Below are 26,995 nucleotides of genomic sequence, written 5' to 3' on the forward strand. Positions count from 1 at the left end.
AATGTCTTACCTAGTAAGGGTGTGATCTTAGTGTTATCCTTATCTTTCCTCTTCCCTTCCTCCTCCTTTTGTGTCTGTTGATAACCCTCATTGTTGTATTCAGACTGTAAGGTCTTCAGGGTAAGAGCCTATATCCTGTTTTGTGAGGCACCTAGCACACTTTCCATCTCTTAAAAATAACCAACACTGATTGAGAGAGAGAAGCCAGAACATTTTCACAATAGTTTCTGTGGCAGCGCCTGTGTTGCACTTCTATGGAAGAAAATTCCATCTTCTCTTAAGCAGCCAATGAACTTACAACTAGTCCTAGGCGTTACCATGATGTTAGTGCAAAATAATGTGTAGTGCTATGCAGTAATTTGTTGTTCTTGTAGGCTTTTGTGCTGTGCTGAACACTAGTATCACTGCTGATGGTAATTTTGATGGCATTAGTAGCTATTTAATAAACAGAATTTAGAATGAGGAGGTTTTCCCAATCAAATCATCATAATTTATGAGTCCAAGGCAGAAGCAGGTATGCTGTTAACCACAGAGCTCATTGTTAGTTTCTTTCTTTGGCTCAGATTGCTTGTGAGTTGAAACAAAAGCCAAACCAACAAAGGTCAATCCTTTTAAAGTTGCATGCCTAAATCCATATGAAAGCACCTAAATGAATTCTCTATTTTTCAGTGGTGCTGATCACCCACAATTCCCGTTACCCTTGTGACCTCTGAAAATCAGGCCACTTATTCTGGTGCTTAAGTGCCGACGTAGGCACCCAAGTTAGAAAGAGTTTACAAAGTGTCCATACTTTGCTTAGATGAGGTCCACACTGACAACTTGCCAGGAGTCCCAAATCTGGTCCTAATTTATATGAGGTAGAATGGATTGCAGCCTTAGGGTAGGAAACTGCATGTCCTAACATGCATGCTGGTCGTCTTGGTTCAAGATGGAGCATTGCATGCTGAGGCCAGCAGATTCCGTGTGCCATGCCTCCATACTAAACCTGAGGTCAGTTATGAGAGACCTATAACAATGGGAGTTTCATTTGGCCCCTGAGTCATGCTTTAGCTAACCCTGGTATATGGATCTTATTGCTGTCACTGTTTGTTTCTAGGTTTTAAAAGAATGAGTAGAAGAGCCCCAACTTTTTTGTTTTTGTTATATTTCTTATTTTGTAACTTTTGTTATTGGCTTACCACAACTGTTGCCATTGGGTGTAACATCCATTACTCTGACCCAATAGAATGCTGCCCATTTTATGAGACGTTTCCATTTGAGTGGCCCTTTAAGGGAGAACCTTCCCTTTACTTCTCTTCTTAAAATCATGTGAACTAACCATACGAGTTCAATTCTGGCCATTCAGACTGCTGTGGCTCGCCATCTTAAAAGCTGCTATTATTCAATGCTGTCTACTAAAACATGGCAGGAACATCTGTGCAGATTTGCAGTAGAACTTGCAAATTTAATGGTGGGAGAATTCAAAAAGACTTTTCCATAAGCATTTGCTAGATTTCAGTCTCTTCTTTCTACCTGTGGGAATATATTTGATTACTTTGCTATTTTTTTTTTTATACCAATGGCTCACGCTGACAGTGTTCCTTTGGGTTCTGTTGCTAACTTTCATCTTACTCTTTTCATTTATTTTTCTTACTGCATGAAATAGTGAACAATAATGCAATGGGATATTTTTGTGCCCACTTAACCTCTTCTAATCTGTCTACACCGAAAACTAATTGCTTTAGAAAGAACATTTACTTTTGCAGAATTGTACACATTTTGAGATTTTCATTACCTTTTGCACAAAATTCTGCATTTTGGCTTTCCTGAAATTCATCAGTTATTTTTTTTTTTTCCAGCTGTTCTTTTGTAAACCCCATATCAAGTCTGTTCTGGCATTCCTTGCATACCCAAAACAACCAGTGAGCTCAATGGGAGTTCTGAGCGTGCAAGTAATGCTGGATCAGGCCAATGATAGTGTTTATCAATAGGCCCATAACAGTATTTATTAATGTTGTTAATATATACTATTAAATATATGTAATTCTGAATTACAGGTGCTTTGTAGGGGTGCTATAAAAGAAAATAAATAAAATGAACATTGACTAATGCTGCTTAGGACTTCATTAAATCCATAATCTCCATTTACCATGACTTTTCGTCTTAGTTATAATGCAATTAACAAAACAAGTTTAATTTTTCATATGGAAAGGATAATAATTTTTTTAACACTTACTTAAAAAGTAAACCCATTGCATCTTATAATCCTAGGCCTGGTCTATACTAGGCGTTTATGTCTAATTTAGCGCCGTTACATCGAATTAACCCTGCACCCGTCCACACCACGAGGCTATTTAGTTCGACATAGAGGTCTCTTAAATTCGAATTCTGTACTCCTCCCCAACGAGGGGAGTAGCGCTAAATTCGACTTGGCCATGTCGAATTAGGCTAGGTGTGGATGGAAATCGACGGTAATAGCTCCGGGCGCTATCCCACAGTGCACCACTCTGTTGACGCTCTGGACAGCAGTCCGAGCTCGGATGCTCTGACCAGCCACACAGGAAAAGCCCCGGGAAAATTTGAATTCCTTTTCCTGTCTGGGCAGTTTGAATCTCATTTCCTGTTTGGACATCGTGGCGAGCTCAGCAGCACTGGCAACGATGCAGAGCTCTCCAGCAGAGATGGCCGTGCAATCTAATAGAAAGAGGGCCCCAGCATGGACTGATTGGGAAGTCTTGGATCTGATCGCTGTGTGGGGCGATGAGTCCGTGCTTTCCGAGCTGCGCTCCAAAAGACGGAATGCAAAGATCTACGAGAAGATCTCTAAAGCCATGGCAGAGAGAGGATACAGCCGGGATGCAACGCAGTGCCGCGTGAAAATCAAGGAGCTGAGACAAGGCTACCAGAAGACGAAAGAGGCAAACGGACGCTCCGGATCCCAGCCCCAGACATCCCGTTTCTACGAGGCACTGCATTCCATCCTAGGTGCGGCCGCCACCACTACCCCACCACTGACCGTGGACTCGGAGGATGGGATATTGTCCACGGCCGGTTCCTCGGACATGTTAGTGGACGGGGAAGATGAGGAAGGAGATGAGGAGGACGAGGCAGTCGACAGCGCTTACAACGCTGATTTCCCCGACAGCCAGGATCTCTTCATCACCCTTACAGAGATCCCCTACCAACCGTCCCCAGCCGTTAACCCGGACACAGAATCAGGGGAAGGATCAGCCAGTAAGTGTTTCAAACATCTAAACATTTATTTTTAACAGAACAGGAATATTAACAATAACAACAATGGGTTTCTCATGATTAGTTTGCCCTAGGCGCTTAACGTTTCAGTCCTGGGCAGTGCAACTATTCAAAAAAAATCTAACAATGTCCGGTTTTGCATGATTGTTCTGCCCAAGCCGCTCTACTGTTTAGTCCCTGCCAGTGCAGCTACAGTAAAATGCGGTCTATATGTCCGGGGATAGAGCAGAAATCCTCCTGGGACATCTCGACGAAGCTCTCCTGGAGGTAATTGGAAAGCCTTTGCATCAGGTTCCTGGGGAGAGCGGCCTTATTGGGTCCTCCGTGGTATGAAACGTTTCCGCGCCAGGAGACAATCAAGTACTCCGGGATCATTGCCCTGCAGAGCATGGCGGCATACGGCCCTGGTCTTTGCAGGCTTTCCCGAAGCATTCTTTCTTTATCACTGTCTGAGATCCTCATGAGGGTGATGTCGCTCATGGTGACCTGCTTTGAATTAGGTAGGGGAATGTTAGTATTGGGACTGCTTGCCCGTTCCTTTACAGAACTGTAACCGCCGGTTTACAGCCACGCGGTGGAGGCGGGAGAGGGGCGGCATACAGGGATCTTTCCCTGGGACAGCCGTGAGGGGGTGGGACAGGGGCAGAGTTCATGCTTGCCGGATTGCTGGCAGCAGGGACTGGCATTGCTTTCAATGTGAAAGGAGGCCATTGCTACTATTAAAGTTTTAAGCAGCCACAAGTCTACGGCTTACCATGTCTGCCTGCTACACAAATTCCGGTGTCCTGCCCCGCTTCTCAGATCTGCAGTGCAAGACCCCAGGCACTGAATGCGAGGGCCGAAAATTCGACCTTGTCCTGAGTGCGCATGTGATAGGTGCTGTGCATGGTCTTGTTCACAGAGAAAGACTATGTTCTTTGTTCACAACTACATTTATCTTTCTGAGGAATTCACTCCCTTTTTCCCATTCCCACAGCCACAGCTGCGACTGTCTCACAACCCAGCCTGGCATCACACTCCCAGAGGCTAGCACAGATTAGGCGTAGGAAGAAGAGGACACGGGAAGACATGTTCTCGGAACTTATGGGCTGCTCCCGAGCCCAGGCAGCACAGCAGACCCAGTGGAGGGAGAACTTGTCCAAAATGCACCGATCACACATGGAACGGGAGGAGAGGTGGCGGCAGGAAGACCAGCAGGCGACTCAAACGCTGCTTGGACTAATGTGGGAGCAAACAGACACGCTCCGGCGCCTTGTGGATGTTCTGCAGGAACGGAGGCAGGAGGACAGAGCCCCGCTGCAGTCTATCTGTAACCGCCCTCCCCCGCCACCAAGTCCCATACCCCCCCTCACCCAAAGTCCAAAGAAGGAGGGGCGGCAGAGTCCGTGAAAACTCTCACTCCACCCCTGCAGACTGCTCTAGTACTAGAAGGCTCTCATTCCCCAAAATTTGACAAGTCCCTTCCTTCCCGCCTCACACAAGCCCCCGTCCAAGTTTCACCCCCCAGTTTCATGTGTAGTTGCTAAAAAATACGTTTCTGTTAATTACTGTTTCCATCATGTTCTTTTGGAGGAGAGTCTGTCTGAAGGGTGGGAAGGGGGTTGGTAATTGGACAGGCTCCGTTGCAACAACCAGTCCACCACTGCAGAGCCTGTCATTCCTGGAGTTTAGAAGCGTCATTTGCATCACTACACTACACCCGCTCCCCACCACAGTCTGCGTCCCAGGTTTAAAACATTCCCGCGAAAACAGTAATAAAGACAACGGTGTTCATTAACAAAATAGAAGTGATTTTATTTTTTTGGAAGGGGGTGAAGGGGGTATGTAACTGGAGAGGATAGTCAACATTAACTGGGTAAAGAAACGGGGGCAGGTTCAGCTTCTCTCTACACAAACTTAAAAGTCACAGGTTACCTTGATCACTCAGGAACCTAGCTTTCAAAGCCTCTCGGATGCACAGCGCGTCCCGCTGGGCTCTTCTAATCGCCCGGCTGTCTGGCTGGGCGTAATCAGAAGCCAGGCTATTTGCCTCAACCTCCCACCCTGCCATAAAGGTCTCCCCCTTGCTCTCACAGAGATTGTGGAGCACACAGCAAGCTGCTATAACAATGGGGATATTGGTTTCGCTGAGATCATAGCGAGTCAGTAAGCTTCTCCATCTCCCCTTGAGACGTCCAAAAGCACACTCCACCACCATTCTGCACTTGCTCAGCCGGTAGTTGAAGAGTTCTTTTTCACTGTCCAGGGCGCCAGTATAGGGCTTCATGAGCCAGGGCATTAGCGGGTAGGCTGGGTCCCCGAGGATGACTATAGGCATCTCCACATCCCCAAGAGTTATTTTGTGGTCCGGGAAGTAAATACCTTCCTGCAGCCGTCTAAACAGACCAGAGTTCCTGAAAACGCGAGCGTCATGAACCTTGCCCGGCCATCCGACGTTGATGTTGGTAAAACGTCCCCTATGGTCCACCAGTGCTTGCAGCACCATTGAAAAGTAGCCCTTTCGGTTGATGTACTGGCTGGCCTGGTGGTCCAGTCCCAGGATAGGGATGTGAGTTCCATCTATAGCCCCACCGCAGTTTGGGAATCCCATCGCGGTGAAGCCATCCATGATGGCCTGCGCGTTTCCCAGGGTCACTACCTTTGAGAGCAGTACCTCAACGATTGCGTTGGCTACTTGCATCACAACAACCCCCACGGTAGATTTGCCCACGCCAAAGTGGTTCGCGACTGACCGGTAGCTGTCTGGCATTGCAAGCTTCCAGAGGGCTATGGCCACTCGCTTCTGGACACTCAGGGCTGCTCGCATCCGGGTGTCCTTGTGCTTCAGGGCAGGGGACAGCAACTCACAAAGTTCAAGGAAAGTCCCCTTCCGCATGTGAAAGTTTCGCAGCCACTGGGATTCATCCCAGACCTGCAGCACTATGCGGTCCCACCAGTCCGTGCTTGTTTCCCGGGCCCAGAATCGCCGTTCCACAACATCCACATGACCCATTGCCACCGTGATGTCCTCGGCGCTGGGTCCCGTGCTTTCAGACAGGTCTGTGCTACTCTCAGACTTCAGGCCCTCACCGCGGTGCCGTAGCCTCCTCGCCTGATTTATCTGCATCTGCCTCTGGGAAAGGTGGATGATAAGCTGCGAGGCATTGACAACGGCCACAACTGCAGCGATGGTCGCAGCGGGCTCCATGCTCGCAGTGCTATGGCGTCCGCGCTGTCACTGACCAGAAAAGTGCGCGAACTGATTTCCCGCCGGCGCTTTCAGGGAGGGAGGGCGGGAGTGACGGACGGATGACGACAGTTACCCAAAAGCACCCTCGACACATTTTTTTACCCAGAAGGCATTGGCGGCTCGACCCGGAATTCCAATGGGCAGCGGGGACTGCGGGAACTGTGGGATAGCTGCCCACAGTGCACCGCTTCCAATGTCGACGCTTTCCCCGTTAGTGTGGACTCACAAAGTCGAATTACTGTCCTTAGTGTGGACACACACGTTCGACTTTGCAATATCGATTCCACATATTCGATTTAAGTGAAATCGAACTACTCTCGTAGTGTAGACATACCCCTAGATTGTGAGCACTGTGAGGCTGTGACTATCTTTGTGATATTTTCCGTACTACGACTAGCACAATGGGGCCCTGATCAGGTCTTCTAGATGCTTCCATAATATAAATAATAATAAACACACACAAAGCTGGAGCAAAGAATAATTCAAATCAACAAAATATTTACATAAAATAGTGGCATTATTGAAATAACCAAATCATTTTTTCTCCTACCGTGACCAAGGGCAGAGGTAAATGTAAATATTTAGTCAAAGTTATATTGGATTTTCTACTTGTCAGAGTCTGAGGACAGGCTTTTTTGTGTACTTGGAAAATGTTGCCTCTTTTTCTGGCTGTTAGACAATGTTACTGAACTGCATTATTTAATAATAATAATAATAATAATAAATAAAAACTATATTCCATACACAGTAGGATCTCAGATATCCTGATAAGGGCCATTAAGTATCTAGACAGACAGCAGAGGAAGTATATTATTTTTCGGTGTGGGTTAAGTAGCCTGTACATTTAAAGCGTGACTCATAATTGACCTCTATGCTGTTGTGACTATCTCGCTCTTTTTTTTTTTTTTGTCTGTCAACTCATCAACAGTGTCCAGTGACAAGATAAGAGAGGCCCCTGAGAACTACAGAAAATCTTCAGGGGCCTCCTACCCTACCCTGTGTTACAGGGGTCTGAAATACAGAACATTTTAGAAGCCCAAATATTTTTTTAAATTCCAAAATTCATTACAAAGCCCGTAACTCAGTAATTACTAAGAATGAAAATGCTGCTTTGGAAACAGAGAAAATGCTAAAAGGCAGCATGTAACACATCTATTTTCCATATGGATTGTATGCTTAATAAATAGTACTGCACATATAGCTATTTGATAATACACTATGGGCAAAATCATGTTCTTGCCTCTTTGAGGAGTAATGGGGGGGGAGAGCTGCAGAACTACAGCAGCCAACTGGTGATGCTCTGAGGCATTCTGCCTGTCCAAGCAGGGCCGGCGCTTCCATTTAGGCGACAGGGCACCAGGATTTGGGGGGGACGCCATTTTGCCACCCTTGGCGGCAATTCGGCGGTGGGGAGGTCCTTCCGCGCTCCGGGTCTTCGGCAGCAATTCTGCAGTGGGTCCTTCACTCGCTCCGGGACCCGCCGCCGAAGTGCCCCGAAGACCGGGAGCGCGGAAGGACCCCCGCCTTGGGCGCCAAAAACCCTGGCGCCGCTCCTGTGTCCAAGGCATCATATGCAGCCCCCTCCCTTGCTTCTTCAGAGCAGATCTGCACACTCTGCACCAGCTGATAACCACAGATAACCATTTGCCTTTTCAGATATGCAGATAGTCCATTAAATACATTCCTAGAATCTGCTTGTTAGAGGGAGAAGAGTCCCTTCTTAACTTACTAAAGTCAGGTGGTGAAGTATAAAAGAGCTAGGGTCCTAAGATTTTAGTTGCTGTCTTCCCTAGCTCAGTGGTTCTCAATCTGTGGTCTGCAGACCCCTGGGAGGCCGCAAAGCATAGCTAAGATTTCCAAAGGGGTCCCCACCAGCATTTGAAATTTTTTAGGGGTGCGCAAATGAAAAAAGGTTGAGAATCACTGCTCTCGCTGACTGGTTGGATCATGTTTTCAGGCAGGGAGCTCAGGATATTCTAGCTGTTGCCCTTTGTCTCCCATGATGCCATTGAGAAGTTTGCAGCCAACAGATGGCATAAACTTCTCTCCTTGACTGACTTCAGTTATACATTGGTTAGCCATGGAGGGAGCCAGGCCTACAGAAGATTAAAAAATTGGTGACTGGAAAAGGCCTAATCCTATCCAGGCTGCCACCCACAATCATATAAGACAGAATCAGAACAACTCATGCACTGTTACTATAACTGGAGTGTTGAAGGACCTGAGAATTGGGAGTTAGAAAATGGGGGAAAGATTATTGTGTGAATTCTCTACCTTTGCCTTCCACAGCATGCTGAAGTTTGGTGCTGTAGGGCTGTTTGTTTGGGGGCTCTCCTGGTAGACTGACTTCCTCTATATAGGATGGCCTACTACAGTATAAAACCAGAACTGGCAATTTTCCAGGGCTTGAGTAGCATAAAAGGCCAAGGATAGTTTAAGCTAGATCAAGTTCTAGTAATAAATATACTTTTACATATATGGCTCTGTAAAATACAATGAAAACAAAATATTTTCAGCAGTGTTGCTAAATCTTGCAATTTTATCATGAGTTTTGTAGTAATTGGTATTCTTCTTGGAAGCACCAGCTCTTGATATCATGTGATTATGTGAGAAACTCAGTTCTTTCTTTCTTTCTTTCCTTCTTTCCCTCCCTCGTAAGTTTCTAGCTCTCATGGTTGTAGAGAAAAACTTGAAAATGTGACACAAGTGAACCCTAAACATCCAGATTACAAAAAGTCAATAAAAACACCCTTTTCTTTTTTTTTTTTTTAAATCTCATGTTTTTTTCAGCTTCTCATGAATGTTTGGCAGTATTTCTTATGTTCATGATGCTTTTATTAAATCAGTGATGGACATAATTTCATCTCCTGTATTAAGTTTCCTAATAAAGAACAATTAACTATCCACTGAACACTCACCTTGTTTGAGCAGAGCAAACATAAGATAATAAATAAAATCATGAAACAATACTTCATTCCAGTATCAAAGGATTAGGCCATAGAAATGCGGGCCCAGAATTTCAAAAAAGGTCATCCCATCTCGTTAAATTCTAGAGAAAAGGTGGGCTTTTATTGGACAAACTTCTGTTGTTGAAAGAGACAAGATTTCAAGCTCTTCCTCTGGGAAACTAACTCAGAGTGTCACAGCTAAATACAAAGTGGAACAGACTGTCTAGTATAAATAATTAACGCATTTCAAGGGACCATTCTCTCTCACCAACAGAGGTTAGTGCAATAAAATATTACCTCGTCCACCTTCTCTTTCTAATACCCTGGGACCAACACGGCTACTACAACAACATTGTTTACACCAATATATTCGGTTATTCTGAGAGAGTATGAGTGCCATTATGAATGCATGATCATTCTTACTAGAGAATCTTCTACAGTCAGCACTGTAGCAATCTGGCATCAACCTAATTCTCTTATCATATTTTCTGACCTCAGTTTTTCTGCTGTCTTTCTACATTGACTTGTAGATATTAATATGTATCCTGTTTTTTGCTGTCAAAATGGATAGTATTAAATTAAAAACAATCATAATTTTAAAATGTTTGTCCTAATTTAATGTGTCTTGATCAGTGTTCTTGACCCAGTTTCTTTGAGACCTGACAATGGGTTTAATTTATTTTTTAAAAATTTGCTTTAAAATATTTGTAGTGCACAGGCTAATGGAGAGGAGCTGACAATATACAAAATAAAAAGGCAGTTTTATAATGATCCTAAATAGTAAAAGCAAAAGTTTTGTGTGGATTGTGGTAATTACAGAACCCAAATGTTTGTTTGTTTGTTTTATTTTTAGTACAGATAAAAATCAAAGCTTTAGTTAATATTGATTTAGGCTTTTAAATTGTTTGCATAAGGTTTCACTTTCCTCTCATAACATCATGTACATTCCTTTCCCTTTGACAATCCGGACCCTGACACCACACAGGCAAAATAAACTCAATTCAGCCTGGTGCAAGTCTAGTGCAGTGAGGGATTTGGCTCCGTATTAGGGCTGACAATTAATCACATTGGCCGGGAACGGCAAACCGCCTGTGGACTGTCAACGTAAACAAAATGTCTCGTGGCCCGCCAGTGGATTACCCTGATGGGCTGAGTGCCGAAGGTCGCCGACCCCTGGCCTACGCTAAGTCATCTTTGCATCACTCCAGCAGTGCAAAGAAGAACTCAAAGCAGCTTTTATACTGTACAGTTTTCTGGATTATCCAGCTGCTCTCATATAGTCCAACATAATGTTGACTGTCATTATTGTTTGTGGATGATTTTATGGTAGAATTAGCAGTTTATATGGAAAACTATCAGGGGGGTAGCCATGTTAGTTGGATCTGTAAAAAGCAAGAGAGAGTCCTGTGGCACCTTATAGACTAACAGATGTATTGGAGCATAAGCTTTCGTGGGTGAATACCCACTTCGTCAGACGTATTCACCCACGAAAGCTTATGCTCCAATACATCTATTAGTCTGTAAGGTGCCACAGGACTCTGTTGCCCTTTATATAGAAAATTGATTGCGGTTATACCGGAGAACTTCTTTAAAGGTGAGGTAAGAGGCAAGTTTGTGTACAGGCAAAACTTTTTGATACGCATGGACAATAAACTTCTTGACAATTTCACATTGCATATAACAAAATCTGCAGTGCAGATTCTGGAACATTTATGGCACTGCTTTTTGTCACCTGAAATTATGCTCATGGGACTAAGCTTTTCCGAGCCTCATTCTACCCTTATCTGTCTTTAAAAGAGGCTCTTCTCACTTTACTCATGCACAATTTTTGCATTATTCAAGAGTCTAGTACTACTTTCTGAACTATTTGAAATTCTCTCTCTCTGTCATTAATGATCCATCTTCTTTTCCACCTGCTAGTGTCACTTTCTTATGTTCTGAGATTTGTCTGGCTTTTCATTTTCACGTGAGTTGTTGCACTTCTGTTTAGGGAGCCCCATTAGCTTTCAGCTACATAGCACTCAGGGTGTCAGAGAAGCAGAATCTCTGTCAGAGAAATCCCTTCCCACAAAATAGCTGATGGGAGGGAGCAAAGTCCACCTGAAAATATCTCGCCTCTTTCTGAATGCACAGATGCCTCTCCACACAAACACTGCATGTTAGAGGCCTCAATGGGTTTCAGGATTGGTATCAGGCCAAAGAGTCGTACTGTGGAGGCAGCTGCTATACGTGGTACTATCTCCTGTTGCTTAGGGTGGTTAGCTCATGGCCATAAGTGTCCTGTGCTATTGTAGAGGAGAAGAGACGGGCTGGCTCTCTGCATGAATTCCTCAGAGATTCATAGATTTCTTCCCTTCTGTAAGTCAAATTGCCTTTTAGGAGGGAATAATGCATTGGAAGCTTCACACCATGAACCACATGGTGTTTTCTATGTAAATTTCCCTCATGGGTGTGGCATAGGTTTATAGGGCCAAAGTGCTTCACACACAGACAATATGTTAATATTTGATTAAACTTATTTTAGGAGTAGTTTAAACCTTCTCTGTGTAAATATGCTGTTCACTAAAACTTGCTCCAGTTGTACAAGGCCTTAGCACAAGATTATTTTTGTAAATTATAAATATTCAATACTTTCAGGGCCAGATTCCCAAAATGGTGTAAATTAGCATAGCTCATTAATTTAAACAAATAATACTGATTTACCCAAGCTGAGAATCTGCACCTTCCTTGATTTATTTCATTATTACACCACTGGATGTCTACAGAGAATGGCATCAACCACAGAGACATGGTTACTCACAAAAATTAAAAAAAAAAAAAAATTGTCCACCTCACTCTCCCTCATGGCCCGGTTCCATTCTCTGTTTGTGGTGGATAGGACAGAGAGATACAAATGTTCATACATATGCTCCATTCTCAGATATTTACATACTACTTCCAGGTAGGACTTGACATGCAGAAACCATTTCAGAGAAGCTTATTGTATCCCTCCCATAGAGGTACTTGGGAGAATCGAGGGAGGAAGGGAGCTGCAAGTCCCCACTACTGGGGATTTCCTACAAATCTTTCCCTCAAAGGGAAAGGATTAGGGGATAAAGAATCAAGCAGTGCAGCCTTCCAACCCTAGAGATCTGTGAGGAAGGGACCTACAAGTGTTCTGGCTGCTGCTCAGCTCTCCAACGGTAAATGATATTCAAATGGAGCCATGGTGGCTAGCAAGATAGTCTTAGTCCTATGTCCTGACTATACTGGCCTCTGGTTTAGCTTTTAAGCATTAGTCCCAGATTAAATATAGCAGGGCTAGAGTCTCTATTTACTTCAGAATAAGCTGATTTGCATCAGCTGACAATCTGGGCCACCAAATCCTGAACTTCAGACCCCAGTGTGTTTTCAATCCTTGATGTGACTGGTTCCAGCATTTTGGTTTCCTTGTTTTTGTGGGTTCAGGTCAGCTCCTTTAAAGTTACACGGTACTTTTTATGATTTCTCTATTTGTAAATTCTAACATCAAATGCAGTTCAAAACTGATTTGTGAACAATTTTTTTTATACTCATGTCAATTCATCTGGTAAAAATACATTGTATATGATATTAAAACTCTTGGTATTTCTGCTGTGCTCTCATTCACAGTTTGGGGGTTTGGGTTCCTTGCCGTGACTATCATCAACCTGGCATCACTCCTTGGATTGGTTTTAACTCCTCTCTTGAAGAAGCCATATTTCCCCAAGATTTTAACCTATTTTGTGGGCTTGGCCATTGGGACACTCTTTTCCAATGCGATTTTCCAGCTAATTCCAGAGGTAAGGAAGGGTATTCATTCTCTGGCTGTGGCACTTATCCATTTCCAAAGTGTTGTCATTTTTGAAGTGCACTATAGCCTGGGTCCTCAACATGTGGGTCATGACCCCTAGGGGAATTGTGAACACATTTCAGGGGGGCCTGACTACCATCTGTCTTTATGGCTAGATGGGTGGGGAACCCCCCGACTTTATTGTAACATGAGGGTGTGGCCTGGAAGAGATTGAGGACCACTGCACTACACTATGCTTCCATCACTGGAGAAAGGGGAAAATACATTACAATACATCTGAAGTTAACAAAATTACAACAGTCATCAATTTGTTCAGGTTCTGTATTGTATTGTGGCTATACTGGTAGAAGGCTTAGGAATGTCTGTTGTAGTTCACTGTGTAGTAATATTGTTGCAAGAAGTAACAATAATGGAACCTTGTCTTACAAACTGTTAATAATGCAATCAGTCCCACAGACAGAAATGGGTCTACTCAAGTTAGTGTTTGCAGGCTCAGATCCAAGAGGTATCCACCAGGAAAACAGGCAACTTTTACTGTCACTTATCAAAGTGCTTGCAGTTCTTATTTCAGTTCATTGAATAAATATTAGTGGAAAGTTAATCTGCATCAGGGGATTTTATACAATAGTTTAAAAAATGCAGTGTCAACCATTGGGTTTTTTAAATATTGGACCTACATTTTCCAATAGATATTTTGCTGACTGTACAGATACTTTTGTGTATGCCTGGTTTAGATATCTACGTGCACATGCCAGCACAGTAAGTTTTGTGCATCTAAATCAGGCACATGGAAAAGTTCATATGCACTTAGGAGTGAAACTCAGACTTTGGGCCTTATTTTCCTAGGCACTTGATTCAATTTTTGACAATAGTAATTTAGGTATTAAAGTCAGCATGGTAATTTTTACTTCATTGCATTTACTTCAGATCCCTTGGGCAAGCTAAAGTGTTATAACTGAATTCGGTCCTCAGAATGCATGCTATTATTACTGGTGGCAATGAGAGCTGCACATGCGTCTTTGAGGGTTAAATTAGGCCCTTATAGCCAAATTCTGCTTATTCTGTCCTTACACAGGTAAAATTCCCCTTCAAGTCTGTATCCTGACAGGTCCTCATGCAAGCAGATTTGTGCCCTCCCCACTCCCCCATTAAAATAACCATTAAAATAACAGAAGTTTCTTCCTGTCTCAGGTTTAGTGGGGATTTTAGCTGTCTGGGAAATACCTGTTTCTTCCTCAAATACTATCATGGGTCAAGAGACTCAACTTAGATCAAATAATGGCAAACCAATATCAAAATTGCACATGTAGAGAAATACATTTAAATTACCTGTTGTGGAAAAAGGTTATAGAAACAGACACGTTTATATATAATTTTCCACACATTTGGATTCATTGTGTTTGGGATTTTTGTTCTTGCAACATTCCACCATCTAGTAATTAAAATGACTTGTCATTATTTCATTTTAACCTATGACTATCGTGTACCTAAATTACTATTTGGAAGGGGAGGATTTATTTTCTATGCATACAGCATCCAAAACAATAGTTGCCAAATATATAATGGTTCTAAGACAGTAAATATTGCTTACTGGGAACAAAGCCTATTGAAGTAAATGGAGAGACTTTTGTGAGTGACTTCTATACTCTGTCTGTAAATTGTACCATTTTAATACGTCAGCCCAACTATTGATGGCCTAACTTAAAAGTTTAGGTTTGAGTAATAACTTAGGACCCATTAAAGCCAATGGGTGGTAGGAGACACTCAGTCCTTCACAGGATCCAGTCCAACTAGTGTATTTTTTTCCCCTGAAAATGTGTTAAGATTGATTAACCTGAATTGCTGTTACATTCTCTTCTAGGCATTTGGATTTGATCCTAAAACTGACAACTATGTAGAGAAAGCAGTAGCTGTGTTCGGTGGATTCTATATTCTCTTCTTTGTGGAAAGGATTCTTAAAATGATACTGAAGACCTATGGCCAGGTAGCTAACTGGACCAATGTATTTTGGTATATTTCAGCAAGTTCTATTACCAGTAGGCTTTTTTATATTACAAAATTGAGCCTTGGTTTTAAACAGCTGTTACATTTTTATTAGATAGTTGGTAGTTTGATGATATACAATATTTTACACGGATCTCAGTCTTACAACACCCCTCTGAGATACTTGGTTAAACAGAGGCTCAGAGAGGCTCAGTAACTGAACCTAGCTCATGCAGAGAATTACAAGCAGAGCTGGGAATAGAACCCAGAAACTGAGTTCCCATCTCCTGTTCTAATCACTAGGTCACACTCTATTCACCCTCAAGGACCAAATCCTGTGAGCAAAGCCTGAATGAATGGGTTTTGCCTGGTGGAAAAACATAAAGGGCATTCTACCCTGGAGCCCTCCCTTGGGCACTTATGCAGATATTGTAGGGTGTAAGGAGGAGAAGTGGATACAGCCAGACACTCCCATCCATGAAGGTTTTGGCCTAGTGATTCCACACTGACTGTGCTTTCACCTCACTGCCAATATCCCCACATCCCCTCCATGTTCCAGTGCAGAAACCTTAACAGGAATTGTGGGTTCTGCACAAGCTTTCAGTTTTGTCCCCCTATCACACTGTATTTGTTGTCTTGTGTGCTCACGTACTGTCTACAGGATGTCTCTCAGAGCAGGGCATCTCAAACTTGTTCAGAGTTTAAATCACACCTCAACTGTCTGGTGTGCCTCCTCTTCTCCCTGGGAGATCCCTCAGCCCCATCTCCCCTGCTGTTGAAGATTACAACAGGGAGATGGTCCATACAATTGCATAACTTCCCTGTGGCAATTTATACTGATTACATACATGGAACAGGAACATTCAGTACTTGCTAATATATTTTTAGTTGTCTTTAGTGCAACTTAACAGCTGGAATTGAGAAGGAAAAATCACCACCTTGTGAAGAGCAAGCTTTCCATTAGTGATCAGCAAATTCTCTGTGGACCACCAGTGGTCCTCTGACCAGTTTGGGAAGTTCTGCCTAACAGTATAATAAACACAAACATATATGTCCATCCAAATGGACAAGCTGATTTTTCTTGCACAGTGTGTTTAGACACATTCCTATTCTGCAGTCTGTATTTTTATGGTTTTTTGTTTTGTTTTTTCTCCCCCCATTTAGACTGGCCACACTCACTTTGAAAAACATGAACAGAATCCTCCTCAGGCTAAGGGTAATCCACCCACACCATTGAAATCTAATAATGGGATGACATGCTACGCAAATCCAGCCGTAATAGAGCCGAATGGAAATCTCAGTTTTGACACAGTCAGTGTGGTCTCTGCTCAGGTATGAACATTGTTTTATTTAATGTATTGTTTGTCAGTTGGTTGTATAAGCTTATCTAGGAAGAAGAGATAACAAGCTTTTATAAACTGCCAGCTCACGACTCACTTGAGCAATATGAAAAAGTTATTTTGGCAAGGTTGCAGAGTCAGTGATGCTCTCTTTGTTAGCTGCCAAGTCAACACTACTGTAGAGCAATGTCAGCACAGGTAAGATCTGAATCCGTATTTTATATTCTCATTTACTAACATCAAATTTTAATTGTTCAGTAGCTTCTATCTTTCACATAGCAACCCCCCCCCCTTTTTTTAATAGTTTATAATTAAACACTTCCTACAACTATTTTTGTAGTTCTCTTGTAATCAGAGGAATATGGTATTACATTGATGTATACAGCGTTTGCTAAAGAGAAAGGGCGCTGTTTCCGTAACTTCAGTATATATTTAACTATCCCTTTCAAGTGCTAGCACTAGTTAATTGATTTCCAAGAGCCGTTATGTACAAATGTTTTTGTATTTACAAATGTAGTAGGACAATTACTGTAAATTGTAGGTGCAAACATCTAGGAAACCACAAATTTTTCAAAGGAGACAGTTCATTTTGTGCTTTATCTGCCTGAAGGGGTTCATTACTACATGGTGCCAGACTTCTGTTTCTACCTCTGGGATACTGAAGTGAGTCCTGAATGTTCATACGCAGCAGCTCTGCACTAAGCTGTGTTTTTTTAAAACTTAGACCCATTCAGCAGCACAGTGAAAATTACTTCCTGGCAATGATATTGAACATACACTCCTTAGAAACTGATTTTAACCCCAGGACGTGACTTGCAGGGCCCAAACTTACAAGTGAAACAATGGATGATGCTCCTGGATGGCTATCTAGGGCTTTATAGAGGTGCCCATCAGCAGGGTATCCGAGTGCTCAAGTAAGAATGACAGGGACTGGTAATATGATAGCCCCCTTTAATTTCTAATTAAGTGGTTGGGGTGGAGGGTGAGTGATGGCTTTTTAGTACCCTATGTTTGTATTCTGTCTAATTTTTCATGGATTAGCGTGTGAATTGTAAAATCCACTACCCCAGTTCTCACCCTTGGTGTTTGTCTCAGCAGATGAACCAAGGGCTAAATGGGCATTGAGATGCCATTTCACAGTCAGAGTGGTGATCCCTCCACATTTGGGCCAAAGTATATTCACTCAGTGATGTGGGAAAGTGTGTGCAGCACCTACCTCTTCAGTGTCACCTCTGGGGACAAAGAACTTTGGTCTTCATAACAATTAGTACTTTACCTTTTAGCAGCTCTACATTAAAAAAAGGAAATAAATCCATTGGCTTCTTTGCAGCTGTTTAATGCTTCACATAATTGCTATGTTCTTTCTGCAGGAAGAGAAAACCCAAAGCTGCTTATGTAAATGTTTAAAGGGACCCACATTGTCAGAGATTGGAACAATTGCCTGGATGATCACGCTGAGTGATGCCTTGCACAACTTCATTGATGGTCTGGCTATTGGTGCGTCCTTCACCCTGTCTCTGCTGCAGGGACTTAGTACATCTATAGCAATCTTATGTGAGGAGTTTCCTCATGAACTGGGTAAGATGTTTCCATTAACTCACCTGTCAGTCATGTTAATGCTGACTGAAAATGTTCTTCAGTATTTATACAAAAGAGGGCTGGGTTATAACTTTCATACAAGTTATAAATCTCCTTTCAAACCTTCAGAAAATAATCACTTAACGTCCTCTCCCACCCTTTTTTTTCCGCAGGGGATTTTGTCATTTTGCTAAATGCAGGAATGAGCACCTACCAGGCTCTGTTTTTCAACTTTATTTCGGCATGTTCCTGCTACATTGGTCTGGCTTTTGGTATATTAGTGGGCAGCAACTTTGCTCCTAACATTATCTTTGCAATAGCTGGCGGTATGTTCCTGTACATTTCTCTGGCAGATATGGTGAGATACAATTTCATTTTATTTATTTATGCATGCATAGGAATATAGGCATTTCCACAGGGGAACTGAATAATGGTTCATTCACTACACTTTGGTATTCTCCCCTCTGATCCCGATAGGGGATGTGACTGACTTCCCTGGGGTGCAACCGGGAAGTGGGGTACTGCTGAGCTCTGTCTCACTAACCTGGCCCCCCTCTCAAGCTGTGAGGTTGTTACAAGCTGCAGTTCTCTCCAGGTCTTGCACTTACACAGCCCTAGACAAGCAGAGACATACCCAGCTGCAGTTATATGAATGCTTCTCCTAGCCCCTCATGAACTAACAATAGAGAGGCTTCGACCAGTCCCTCCCCCGCCCCCGCAAGCGTAGGAGCCCAGAGCTGTACTGTCTTGCCCTGGTCAAAAGCCTGACCAGTATAAGTTTATTTCCCAGTCCACCCCTCCCTCAACGTGGAGAGGACAATGCACCAGCCCCCGTTCCTGAGCAGATTTCCCCTTACATGTCAAACACATTGTTTTTAGGTAAAAAAATATAAAACAGATTTATTAAGTACAGAAAGATTGATTTCAAGGGATTATAAGTAAGAATGTACAGATCAAAGTTTGTTACCCAAGAAATAAAACAAAATCACAGTCTAAGCTCTATCCACTAGACAGGATTTGAATCAAGCAGTGTCTCACCCTGATGGTGCAAACAGTTCACGAATCTTCCATACACAGGCTAGAAATCCCTTCAGCCTGGGACGATATCCCTGGTTTAGTCTTTGTTCCTAAGGGGTTTCCAGGTGTTCAGTTGTAAGGGGAGTGAGGCCAAGTGATGTCACTTCCTCCTTTTATAGCTTCCTTCATGTGGAGGGAACTTTTGTTCCAAGCAAAGTCCCCAGCCCACTTTATGGAAAAGTACAAGCATAAGATGGAGTCCCTTGCATGCTTCAATGACTCATAGAAGCCATTACCCCCATACTGGCTGAAGCATCCACATGAAAGCCCATCAGGTGAAGATAAGCTTTTTTTATGGCCTATTGTGTTTCTTAATGGGCAATTACCTTGGATGGTTCATCCACCATGTGCTGGCTACTCTGGATATAAACTGCCTTATGGGTGTCATTCCAGGAGCAAACACATTTGAAATATTGGTACATAGTCAATATTAATAGCTTCAGATACAATGACAGCACATACAATCCAACAGGATATTAATGTTTAACAGATCAAGACTTTTAGAATGATACCTTACAAGGCATACTTTGCACAAAACATATCAATTATATCACCATGGTAAAAATATGGGGGTGTCAGGATATTGCTTTGGGGTGCAGAATGTCACAGCCAATATATCAAAGTGAAAACCTTCTTAGTGCACCTAGCCAACTGTGCAACACTATATGACTGGAGAAAAATTCTCTTACCCCAGCAGCAATCTGTATTAAGAAAAAATCCTCTTGTAAGGTTGGAAACAGTCACAAATCCACCCAAATTTATACATATTCAGACAGAATTATTGTCACTTGTAATTTGATCAAATTTATGCCAGACAAACAACAGATAAGGTGGAATAGGTAGGGGCCCAAGTTACTGAGTTCCAGGGTACTGGGAGGCTCTTCTGCATTTCATGATGGTTGTCTCAAGCCTCTGGTCTGGTATTTCTGAGCCTTGAGCCTTGATCACTTGGTACCTTTTCACATTACATATTCATTAGCTTTCCTTCACTCAACATTAAGCATTGTCTTATGTAACTTTTACAATATGCACATGCAAGCTTCAATTTACATAACTTTTGCTCTCTATACTGTTTTCATATCTTCGTTATCTTACTCATGTTTTTCCAATATAGGGACTTAGCATTATATTGTGTGTATCAGAGAAGAGGAAGTTAATTAGCATAAGTCCTCCAACACAACACCATCTTTGTCATTATATTTAGAGTAGCTCAACTTAAAACAATTGTTATTAAACACATTATATGGAGAACACCCTGTCTCCATATCCATTGCTCTTCTGTTTTTAGGTTATCCATTACAATTGTATCTGAAAAAAAATTATTCGAGTGCTCTATACAGAGGTCTGATTTTCCACTTCTCTCCTGATTTTCACACTCCTCTGTCTAGAAGCAGGTAGGATTAATTAGAACTTCATTTCTCTTCTTGTTCTTCTCTCCCCTGTTCTGAGAGCAGGCAGAGCAGAGCTTTTGTTAATGACTTGCACATGTGGGTGAGAGAGAGAGAGAGAGAGTGTGTGTGTGGGGAAGGACTTGCACAGTGATGGGCTTACTTCTGAGAAGACTGTCTTCTGCTCCCACTAGTCTTAACCTGTTTGAGGGGATTGCACATGCCTTGGGAGGTCATGAAGGGAGAGGCAGTTTGAGCTGACTTAATATCACCCCACTGAGAGCTTTGCAGAAAACAAACTAACAACACAACCAACCAAGACTAGAACTTTAAACTTGATTCAACAGTCGACAGTAGCCAGTTCCATGATTTGAGGATGGGGATGAGAAGCAGCAGCTGCTGGGCTGTCTTTGTCAGCAAGTGAACTGCATTCTGCACCACTGAAGTTTAGTGGTTTTGGATTTATTCCCAACTACCCAGGTTACAATAAGTGAGCCTGGTGGTCACAAATGAATGGATCACTGCATTTTAGAGGTTTGTGTCTGATAGAAGGTCATCTGGACACACAGGATAGGGCATCGTCTCCTGGCATATTGCAGGTTGAAATAAGCTTCTCAGTTATTTTGTATCAATTCCATGCGGAGTTCTAGGTTGCACGCTTTTGTCCATGGTGGGGTAGGCACCATGTATTGATGGTGTTGTCTAGTTCTGAGAAGTCTCTCTCTCTGTACCCCACTAGCATTAGTCCTGGGTTTTTCCCTGGGTTCAGCTTCAGCCAGCTGCTCCTCATCTAAGATCTGATGTTGTTCAGGTGCAGGATAGCTGGAGGTGGTATAGTTTATAGGGGAGGGGAAAGGGATAAATAGCCCAGTGTCATCCACATACTCCTGGCAATTAAAGCAATAGCATCTGATAATCTTCCCCATGGGATTTAATGTAGACATTCCATAAGGTTGAAAGGAGCATGGTGGAACTTTAGAGACTAGGCCCTTGGTTGCAGAAGTGCTGTTAATGATTGCTGTCCTCTGGGTGTGGTCTGTTAGGAAGGATGAAAACATTTGGGGGGTACTGCCACTAAGTCAGTCCAGCAGTATCTCATGATGTAGCTTTCAATTGCTGCAGAGAGAGAGAGAGAGAGAGAAAGTTTGACTGGCAGTGCCAGGAGAGAGACATTCATTGGGACAGCCAGTATCATTTCCATGTCATACCCTCAGCTGAAGCCTGATTGGGAAATTGGCTCTTGTTAGGTGATATGAGGCTGCCTTTGATCAGCTTATAAATAATCCATCCCAAGGAAAGGGAAGTTAGAGATTATTTGCCTGTAGTTTGCCAGGTCAGTGCATTTGGGAGTGGTTCTAGAACAACATTTTTCAAGGTAGGTGGTAGCCTACTTTTCAAAGAGGGAGTTAATAGCCTGTGTTATTAGAGAGCCTAAATGTTCACTGCTGTGAAGTATGATTCAGAATTATAGGGAGTGGCTCATAGGGAAGGAACTATGTCCAGGATCTCCTGCTGTTTGAATGGTCCTTACGGGAGGCATGGCATTATCTGGAGCAGCGAACCGCGGCCACTGGGAGCCGCGATTGGCCGAACCTGCAGACGCCGAAGGTACACAAACCGGCCTGGCCCGCCAGGGGCTTTCCCTGCACAAGCGGCGGAACAAGTTTGGGAACCACTGATCTATTCCATGCTTGTTTGTTTCTTCCTTCCACACAAGTGCAACTTGGTCAGAGAAGGCGGATCATTCTTCAACAGTTTGTGGAGGAGCTGGGGGAATACACTACAGGTTTAATTAAGCAATATACACTCCAGCTCAGCTGGACATAGACTTTGCATTAACTATGGCTGATGAGAAAGTGGCTGTCTCTATAGGACACTGGAGCAAGTCTGAAGGAATTTCTTGTTCCAGAGACCTTGATCTTCAGGTGTGTTTTAGCTAGTGGCTGCTTGGTCTCATTCCTTCAACAGTTCCTGTATTATTTGGCCTAAGAACCTGGGAGATCAGTAGAGGCAGTGTGCTGGAAGGGAGGTGCTGATTAGAAGCCAATATCACTAGCAGTGGATATTTTGTGATTATAGCATCTCATTAGGTCATCAGTGCCTTGACTATCTGGCCGCGTAAGAGTGCAGTGGAAACGTACTAAGAAAGCTTGGCCTTGTTACGTAAGAGGAAGTGTTTTGATAACCATTAGCAATAAATGGTGGTCCATCCATGGTAGCAATATAATTTTGTGCTGGCTTTATACATATCCACATTGAATATAAGGTTCCATGTGTGGCTACAGTTGGGTGGAACCTGAGAGCAGCCTATAGTTGATAACGTGGATGTGAGGAGCTCTAGGTTAAAGGGAGTGTTGACATGGGTGTTAAGGTCTCCTGTCACCTTTGATGACTGTCTTCATTGACTGCTAGGAAACTCAACTAATTCTATAGTATGTTGCTTCAGTCTTCTGGTCCAGTGTGTTGAATTATCATACTTCCTTATTGTTACATGAAACTGTTTGATTAAAAATACATCAATCTTCCTTTATTAGAGCCTGTCCCTTTAGTGCATTTGTACCTTAGGTGAAGGGATATATCTCACCACAGAGTCATTGCCCTTTCTGCCCTGATTTACCATCAGCTCATCAACGCACCTAAGAGCTCACTTAGGTGTTCCAGTTCTGACTGGATGTATGCATTTTCAGTTCCACTGTGTTAGTTTGTAGTTGTGCCCCAGAATCCTTATTTTGCATTCCCCGAAAGAGCCTAGAGAGGTCTGACTGCAGCAGTGCTTCAAATGACAGACCACAACATCCTTTTTATTATAATTGTGTAACTTGGCAAGATGGCAGCAGCTGCTTGTATTAACATCTGGCCTAGTAGATGGACCCCCATCGATTCCTGATGTCATATGGTTCAGATCTGGATGACATCTCTAGATTACAGTACAGGAGAATAGACCACTATTTCAGTTTTCCCATCATTGGTGAAATGGGCCCTTTGACCTATCCCTACCACTACCTCTCCTTTCTATTAGGTTTAAGATCGAAACACAGCTATAAAGTACAAAATAAAAATCACCATCAAGATGCTAAATTACATATTCTACCACAAGATGGCAACAGTTACCTAAAAAATAAACCTCTCTTCTAGTTCCCAGAGTTGAGCGACATGCTGAGAGAGGAAGTGACTGGAAGGAGAACAGATTTAACCTTCTTCCTCATTCAGAACGCTGGTTTACTAACAGGATTTGCTGCTATTCTGCTGATTACCGTGTATGCAGGAGACATTGAGTTGGAATAATGAGATTCTGAAGATGGCACTGATAATGAAGGATATTAGTAAATTAGAAATGGAAGAACTCTTGAAATCCATAAAGGGACTTTAAATTAATCTACCTGGTTTAAAACAATGAACCTGTTTTCTTCTGCAAATCACAGAAAGCTAGCCTCTTCTTTTAGGACTCCCAAGTCAGTCCTAAAAAATGGGCCATCAACTTCTGAGTATTACAAGCAATGGCTTCAAACACTTGTGAAGGTGTCAGACATACCTGCACAATGGTAAAAAGAGGATGTTATATTCAGTGGAATTAAGCAGACGGCAGCTATATGTATTCCATATGACTTGGACTTAAACAAACAAAAAAAAAAAAGTTCGCCAGGATGGAACTTAGTACAAAAGAAAATGGTAAGGTTCATACTCTTAATTTAACGGTGATGAAAACTAATCAGCTTGGAAACTGCCTGCTTTCATGACTTGTTGCAGGGTTTCCCTATAAGCATATAAAAAACCCCAAACGATTTCAGAATAGATATAAATGATTCTAAATTCTAATTAACACTGGAAGGAAAGATAGCAGTTAATGCTTTTGATCTTTTCTCTTTAAGTGCACTAAGAGATTGTGGATTTATTTGGAGAACAATTTTTTAAAAGTAAAAACTTTGTATTAAATTTGACAATTTATAAATTCTGTAATGTTTTAAAAGGATTGTGTATTTTAAGTTTTACAAATACTTTGCCTTGAAATGTTTGTTTTATATTCAGATATATATCAAGTTCCATAGATATTACTCTGGGGGGGGGAAATCAATTTTTGGTTTAGCTTTTGTAAGGTCTCAATGCCAACATTGACAAATGGCACTAAGAAAAAAAAAGTTATGTCAGCAATCAAAGGGTTTCTGTAATGAGTAGTTTCCTTGTACAAAAGTTCAGTGTTTCAAGGAAAATATGCATTTTTGAAGGACCAATCCTGCATTCCTTGGACTCACAATAAAAATTAATGTTTTGAATCAGTTTTCCAAAATCATGCTTGCAAGAGCCCATTTTTAAAAAACAAACAACACAACTGGCCTGGTGTTGTGGGTTGGAGATTTTCCCACCTCACTTCCTACCTGTAGAGATTGGATTTTTCCCCATTTGTTAAAATATATCTTCGAGGCAATAAAATTGATTTGAATATTTTAATTGTATCTTGGTTTATGATAACATTATATAAATGTTATATTTCAAGGTTGCTAAAAGATGGAACAAGTTTAAAGCAAACTGCATGGGAACGCTAAATGTTATTGGTTAGGTTTGATTTTAAAAATATGTATACAATATAAATATTTTGTACAGTTTGCTATATAGAAACTGTATTTATCAGCCATCCAAATTTCAGGCGTCTGGAAGGAAAGGTATCCTGACATCACCCAATATTCTCTCTCTCTCCCCCCCCCCCTTTTTTTTTTAAATCATTGTTTATTGGCTCCTTTGGTTTTATTTCCTTGAGAACAAGACCGAGCGAGCCTTTATAGTGATCAGTCCGTGCAACAGCTACAGTTTTTATGCAGGTGATCACTCCCCATTGATCAAATTATATGCTTATGTAGCACTTTTCATCCATAGAGCCAAAGACGCTTTGCAAAGGAGATTAAGTATTGTCTCCATGTTACCAGTGAGGTAACTGAAGGGCAGACTTCAGATGACTTGCGCACGGTCACACAGCAGGTCAATGGCAGAGCCAGGAAGAGAGCTCAGGTCTAACTTATGGCCTAGATTGATAAATTCCAAGGCCAGAAGGGGCCACTGATCATCTAGTCTGATCTCCTGTATAACACAAGCTATAGAACGTCTGTAAAATTCTTGGACCATATCTTTTAGAAAAAATCTGATCTTGATTTAGAAGTTTTCATTGATAGAGAGAATTCACCACAACCCTTAGTTGTTCCAATGGTTAGTTACTCTCACTGTTAAATTTACACTCTATTTCCACTCTGAATTTGTCTGGCTTCTGCTTCCAGCCATTGAATCATGTTATATTTTTCTCTCCTAGATTGAAGATGCTATTATTAAACATTTGTTCCCCATGTAGATACTTAGACTGTAATCAAATCACCCCTTAGCATTCTCTTTCTTGGGCCCAAAGAGCTCAAGCTTTTTTAGCATATCACTGTAAGGCATGTTTTCTAATCCTATAATCATTCTCTCTGTTACCAACATCCTTCTTGAACTGTTGACACCAGAACTGGACACAGTATTCCAGCAGTGGTTGCACCAGTGTCAAACAAGAGGTAAACAAAACCTTTACTTCAACTCTCGATTCCCCTGTTTAAGCATCCAAGGATTACATTAGGCCTCATGTTTGCAACACTGCACTGGGAGCTCATGTTCAGCTGGTTATCCACCAAGACCCCAAAATCTTTTTCAATCATTGCTTTCTAGGATAGGGTCCCCCTTCCTCTAAGTATGGCCTATATACTGAACCACACTGCTGCCTACAGCTGGAATATAACAACAAAGGCCTGGTCCCCACTAAGCCCCCACTTCGGACTAAGGTACGCAAATTCAGCTACGTTAATAAAAAAGGGGTATGTATTTGGATTCCAGGAGTGTCTGAAATGTGCTAGACTTTGTCCATACACGGAGGAAGATATAGTCTCTGCCCCATACAAGTCCTTCACTTCCATGTGGAATATCAGGTACATGTTAACAAACAAAAGCTGACAATTTAAGACTGTGGGTGGACACTCCCCATTAACCCTCATGTTGGAAACATGGAAATAAATCAAGGGAAGAGACTTGTACATTCCTTTCCACTTTGATATACTGCCTACAACACTGTCAATAACACACTCCAATGCTCCTTAAAGCTTTCACTTGGTCCAACAGATACCCAAAACCAATATGTATCTCAGCTTCAAACCTGACCTCTAATGCAAAGCCTTAACAGTGACCTTGTATGTTTTTATATCACATGTCAACAGATCAGTACATCTGTCACACAATCCATGCACCTAAGATGTTCCACCTTGACAGTGGCCTCAGCCATGTTTCTCTCATAATGTGTTTGCACTACCCCAGATATGTGGATCCAGCTTGCTGCCATGGTCACAATTATGGCTAAAAAGCTATAAGAGACAGACAAACACTACCAATTGGCATAGGAG

The 26,995-nt window shown here is 42.3% G+C and overlaps 1 protein-coding gene across 1 annotated transcript in view; it reads left to right on the top strand.

Moving 5' to 3' along the window:
* The window catches only part of SLC39A8 (solute carrier family 39 member 8), a 42,914-nt gene extending 19,044 nt beyond the window's left edge, over positions 1–23,870 (top strand). The window contains exons 3-8 of the mRNA XM_065405367.1: positions 13,039–13,208; positions 15,081–15,203; positions 16,367–16,534; positions 17,913–18,120; positions 18,294–18,478; positions 23,721–23,870. Coding sequence (XP_065261439.1) covers positions 13,039–13,208; positions 15,081–15,203; positions 16,367–16,534; positions 17,913–18,120; positions 18,294–18,478; positions 23,721–23,870 — 1,004 coding nt within the window. The remainder of the gene's footprint in view (positions 1–13,038; positions 13,209–15,080; positions 15,204–16,366; positions 16,535–17,912; positions 18,121–18,293; positions 18,479–23,720) is intronic.
* Positions 23,871–26,995: the final 3,125 nt, after the last annotated feature.

The sequence above is a fragment of the Emys orbicularis genome, chromosome 5, assembly GCF_028017835.1.
Source record: "Emys orbicularis isolate rEmyOrb1 chromosome 5, rEmyOrb1.hap1, whole genome shotgun sequence".
Classification (NCBI taxonomy): Eukaryota; Metazoa; Chordata; order Testudines; family Emydidae; genus Emys; species Emys orbicularis.